Consider the following 6,000-nt stretch of genomic DNA (forward strand, 5'->3'; position numbering starts at 1 on the left):
TCTTCAGAAACGCTGGTCTCAGTCAGATACCGGAAGAAATGACAGAGAGAGCGGCAAAAATAGTTATTGATCTATTCTCTTTTTAACTACCGGTGAAAGTTCATCAATCGCTGGCGAGTGATCGAAAAGCTGAGTGAATCCTTTTGTACCCGTGTGTGTGTATGAGTGCGCGTGTTTGTCTGGGTATGTGTATGTGTGGGTCGGCGTGTGCGTATGTGTGTCAGCGTGTGTGTGCGCTTGTGTGTATGTGGGCGCGTGTGTGTCTGCGTGAGAGTGAAAGTGTGTGTGCATCTGTGCATGTGTGTATTCGTGTGTGTTTGTCGGCGTGTGTGTCTGTGTGTAGCTGTCTTTGTGTGTGTGAGAGAGAGACTCATCTGTATGTGTGTGTGTGCGCGCATCTGTGTGTAGCTGTCTTTGTGCGTGACACACACACACAGAGTATCTGTCTGTGTGTGTATGTGTGTTAGAGAGAGAGCACCTGTGTGTATGTGCATCTGTGTGTGTGAGTGAAAAGGAAAAAAAAGCACCTGTATATGTGTGTGAGCATCTGTGTGTGTGTGTGTGTGTGTGTGTGTGTGTGTTAGAGAGAGAGAACACCTGTGTGTGAGCATCTGTGTGTGTGTGTGGGGGGGGGTGATTGACGGGCGTGCCTGTACCGTGGTGAGTGCGCTGTTTCCCCTCATGGTTGTTGCGACCATCATTGTTCAATCGATACAGTTTGGCCCTCTGCAGAAGTATCTGAGGATGTTCATTGAGCAGGTTCTTTTAACGGAATCCGAACCCCTTTCTCAATTGAGTTAAAGCTGCTCTCCCCAGCATCAGCCCTGCCGCCCGCCTTGTCCCGTACTCAGGTGGTCACCTATCGCCTGGGGTATGTGGAGCTCTGTCTGCACAGTTCAACGAGCTGCAGCCAGCGGCCGATTTGATTTCGTTAACTAGAACAATAGAAATGTGAGGCCGAAAGTCTCCTCGGTCGAGCTGATGCGGGATTGCAAGCCTTGGATCGTGTCTGCGAGCAGAACGGGTCTGGGAGAAAAGCAGGACCGCTGTGTGGCCAGTATTGACTCAACCCACACTGTACAAACTCGGTTCCCCACCCTCACACCCGCTCCTCGTCCTCCTCTTCACCCCAACTGCTGAAACACCATCATTTTCTAACACCGGGAGCATGTTACTTTGAACACCTTTCCATCTTCTCAATCTGCAACGCTATTTGATAATGCACAACCATGTAAGCTTTATGGACACCTTATTACCACTGTGTCCAATAGGTATCCCCCAAAATGTGAATTAGATGCCCATACATGTAATGTATTTGAAAGTCTGGTGAATAACAGATGCGCCCTGGAACGGAGGGTTTGCAGATTTGCAAGTATTCCTGGAATCGCTTCCTAAGATTTTCAGTTAAGAGAACATCGAAAGATTCGGGATAGGGATAGGGAGTGGCTAATGAGAATAATTACCATGGCATGTAATATGTGTTCCCGTATCTGTGGGACTGTGCCTTGAGTAAATATTTGAGCACAAATCCACAAAATACATGAAACAGGTTAAAGGAATAGTCATTTTTCGCCAATCCCAATGAGTAAATATTTCTGTATTGGCGTCAAACAATTCTTCTGGGAAGGCTCCAAGTAACGTGGATTACAGACTGCAAAACACAAGCAAGTTCATTTTCGTTTTTAAATGATAGCATGATCGCCACTTATTTAAGCCGTCGATCCAGCCCGGAGTTACAGTAAAACCCTTTAAATAATTGATTGTTAATCTACAGCCCACAAGAAGAAAGGGGGATGAAATGGGTTAGGTCCTTATGCAAACGCCATTTCAGCATCCAGTACCTTCATTGATTGGATATTTACAACTCGCACATCCACGGAAGACTGGGGGGTTCAGTGACACATTGGAATTGCTTTGCGCTGTGTCTTACTTGTGGGATTTGTTGGAAGGTTTGTGGAGGGTTGGGTGGTGGTGGTAAGAGGTGGGGCCGAAAATTCGAGGGCCGAAAAGTGTGTCCCACCTCATCCTTGATACCTCCCGGAACTGGTATCAATGAAGCTTTTCTGCGTGCACCTTTACAAGTGTAAGGGGTATTAACGTACCAACTGGAGGTCTGTAAAAATCCTTCCCACCCTACCCCCACCCCGTCCAATTCTAAAGCCTGTCGTGGAGCATCTGTCGCAGGTGATGTGTTGCCTTGTCCATTGTCGATGGTGTTGCCTATTTGAATGGGCGCAGCCTTAGAGAAGTATAACGCCAGTGCTGAAAGCAAATCCATTCGCCGATAGGACGCACAGATTTATAATTCTAACAGCTGCAAATTCTAACAGCTGCTATCTGAGCATCTAGAATGTTATGTACATATTATTCTCTGGTTTAAATACTAGAACATTGACGGGCATTGATGCAGTTAGCAGTCTTTGTAATTGATGTTGGACATTTAGATATACAAATTGGAAACAAAGCTTTCCTCACCATTGGACAGGTGAAAGCTGAGCCGATATAAAGGAGTACGGAGAAATATTAAACGGGTTTTTGGGATCTTACTCCCGAATGCTTCCCGCAACGACTCTTCTCGCGTATTATCTTTACCTTCACAAACCTAATGAAATCGTGCACCCAGTCCCATTGGCCCTCCATGTTTTACATGCAATTACATCCATAATATTTGAAACTACGTTCATTTGTGATTTCTTTTTCTCCATGCAGTCTCATATGTAACATTATCTGGTCGTGTAATGCCGTTTCAAAATATTTGAACAACCCTAAAAATCGATTTCTTTGACTGTGATGAATTCCGAATTGTAATTCGAAGCTATTGATTTTGTGGTTTGAAACACGAACAATTCTGTCTCACCCTGGTAGAAAATTCTGGCTATTTCTACTTTTCATATTTATCTCTCAATATCAGAAGGAGGACATTGTGCTGATATCCCCAAACCCCTTGATAACCAAAATAGCAAATCATTAATTATTTCAGTCCAAGCAGCGCCAACCCAGAATGCGCAGAGATCCCAAGGCTCATGAATCTGGTCAGAATTTTGTTGTGGGAACTGGGATAACAAAGAATTTATCCTTAACAGAAATTTTTTAAAGAGCCACAGTGCATATAATCTGCCAGTAAAAGAAATGCAGTCCGCAGTGTACGCCACCTACTTTGAAATGTTGGTTATGTTATATTATGGTACCGATGGTTTATTGTCAATTAGTTGGAGATTTTAATATGCAACACTCGCCGTGTTCAACTAAGGAAATAATTAAGAATGTTAGAATTTTAAGCTATTGCTGTACAATGGCTAGAAAGCGTATTCATAAAAAACGCTTAACTTGAATGTTTTTATTCTATTTGCGTTTGTTACATCCAGTAATGTTTAACTGAATTGTGCTAATCTGTTTGAACTTCCACATAGTACATTTTGGAACGGAAATAAAACACGAACGCTCGATTGAGTTTAACAACAGAGACACTTAAAAAGCCAATTCAGGACAGTTTAAATCTTTATTTATCAGAGTCTTGTAAAACCATTGCAATCTGCATTACATTAACTGCTTTTCAATAGCGCATTGACTGTAACTAAAAGATGCCTCCATTCGCACCTAATTAAGGGGCAGGTAAATTGTGGGACATGTGTCTCCTTGTGGATTATACACCCGAGGACAGTGCTTTACTGAAGATGTCTGTGCTTCTACTTAGCAAGGAGAGGACGCGGCGGAATGTGTGGGAGCATCCAGGCGGCGGTGGATACACTGAATCCATTGTCACAATGACTACACTAGGTGGCCCACAACTCATTTACAAAGGCTATTAAGAGATGAATACCACTCATTTACAAGGGGGGGGGGGGGGGGAGGAATAATTCTTGGTACAAATACTGTGGAATAGCATCGCTCTAGTTCAACTCCAATATTAAAAACATTTCACCATTAGTGAAGCAGAGATATCAGACCCACTCACATTTCTCGTTATTTTCTACCCAATATCATGATAGAGTGCCATTACTCTCTCTTAAAATCCAGACAGAAGCTTAAAACAGAGCACAACCCCCTTCCATTCAGCACGGATAATGTAATCTGCCAGAAACAAATCTGAGATGTATTTATCAATATAAATCATTTAATGGACGGAGGGAGAGAGAGCTCCCTCGAAATAGTCACACACGGGGAAGAAACGGGAGGTTATATACAATCTGTCCTTCTTGTGTGACGGCGCCAGTGTTTGAGACAGGTAGCAGCAACCCCTCTGCTTCCGCAGTGAAGAATTATTACGGTATTTACATATGCTAAACACGAGGTGGGGGCGGAGGGGGAGAGGGTGAGGATAATGGGGAAAGCCTAGGAATCCTGTAGTAAAATAACATGTGCGAGCGGAATAAGGCAACACACTGTGAGAACGGGTTGAACGCACACACAATGTCAAATAGACAAAGAAATACAAAGCCATAAGTGATATCAGGGATCGATTACTGTACAAAGACTGGATGGTACTTTGAATCTTTTCCTTCATTTTACGCAAAGGGGAGGTATTCAGTGTTCTACACAAAGTTTTCCGGATTTGTTGCATCAGTGTGCTTTAAGTTTGCATTATACGCAGTGTGTTAATACCGGCATTAAAAGCAATGGATAGAAGCCCCGTGCAATATTCGTCCTACCTGCAAGCCTCAGAGCAGACATTCTTTGGAACTCGGGTTCCTGAAGCCACTTCCACATCCTCCTGAAGGTCTCCCTCCCGGATTTGAGCTTACTCCAGGGTTTGGGATTCCTCAGCAGGTCCGAAAGAGTGCCCTGCGACCGGCACAGAATACGCTGTGCAAAAATGGCCTGCGGGATGCTGTAGCGTTTGAGCTCGGCGGTGATCCGCTGAGCCACCTCCTTGGTGTTGATCTCCTCCACTTGGTTGGAGGTGTTGCCTTGTGATCCGGACACGGATGCCTGGCGGTCGCGCTCGGAAGAGAGCATGGAGCCGTTGGTTTGTCCGTGGTGATGACTGTGGTGGTGCATTCCGTTGAGGTGGGCCATCATCCCAGCCCCTGGAGCAGCCAGACCCCTGGTTAGATGTTCGTCCCCTCTAGAGAGCATAGCGGCGTGGGAGTCAAAGCCATTTGGAGAGAGCATCTTCTCGTTGGCTATGTGTCCACCATAAGGGGTCAGGGACTGTTGTGAGTTGTGCAATGTTCCCAGTCCATTGGAGAGAGGGGACAGCGGTTGCCCCATGGTCGCCATGTCCTTGTGGTAGGGGCTGTAGAGATTCCCCATGGACGGTAAGCCCCTCTCGTCTCTCATGAGGGTGAAGCTGCCGCTCACGTTGCCGGCGAGCCTCTGGTGCGGGTGGTGATGGTGGTGGTGGTGGTGGGGATGGTGAAATTTGTCAGACACCGTCGAGATGGGCGGCAGGTGCTGGAGGGGGGTCAGCGTAGTGTAAGTGCTGCTGAGGCTCATGCCAGGTGGACTGTCGCAGGACATGCTCATGGCCGGGTGCAGAGGAGCAGACAAGCTGTGATCCGGACGGTACTCGCCTCCTTCCAGGATCGAAGCCATGCTGGACACCATGGCAGGTCGGCCGTGGGATGAGAGACTCCGGTGAGAAGCCTGGCGATTGTGAGAACTATTCATCAGGTCGCTGGCTTGGGTCACGCCGTGGATATTCCCAATATTGTCCATTGTAAGCTCCATGTTGGCTGCAGTGGGATTGGCATCAATAGCTATTCATCCGTTCGATCGAGCATTTTGCAGTCTCTCTCTCTCTCGGATTCAGTGCTCTGGGCTCGCTCCGCTCGCCCTGTCTGACTGATGTGCAGGTCCTTGGGCTGATGTTTAACGGCTGCAGATTGGGGAGAGACAGAGGGAGCCAGAGGATCAGTGCGCAGTCTCACATCCACCCTTGACGTCAGCAGCCCCACATCTCATTACTGAACTTCCGGATCCTTGCTCCTATCGCTGCGTTTACCTCGAAAGCTGGAAGATTCACATCAAACAATGTATGATTTAAATCATCCAAGGTTG

General features: G+C 46.4%; 1 protein-coding gene across 1 annotated transcript in view; it reads right to left on the reverse strand.

Annotated features, from left to right (window-relative positions):
* Positions 1–5,670, reverse strand: part of onecut3b (one cut homeobox 3b) — a 97,014-nt gene extending 91,344 nt beyond the window's left edge. The window contains exon 1 of the mRNA XM_052037723.1: positions 4,650–5,670. Within this exon, the coding sequence (XP_051893683.1) occupies positions 4,650–5,670 (1,021 nt within the window). The remainder of the gene's footprint in view (positions 1–4,649) is intronic.
* Between the last annotated feature and the right edge of the window lie 330 nt (positions 5,671–6,000).

This window comes from Pristis pectinata, chromosome 24, assembly GCF_009764475.1.
Source record: "Pristis pectinata isolate sPriPec2 chromosome 24, sPriPec2.1.pri, whole genome shotgun sequence".
Taxonomy (NCBI): domain Eukaryota; kingdom Metazoa; phylum Chordata; class Chondrichthyes; order Rhinopristiformes; family Pristidae; genus Pristis; species Pristis pectinata.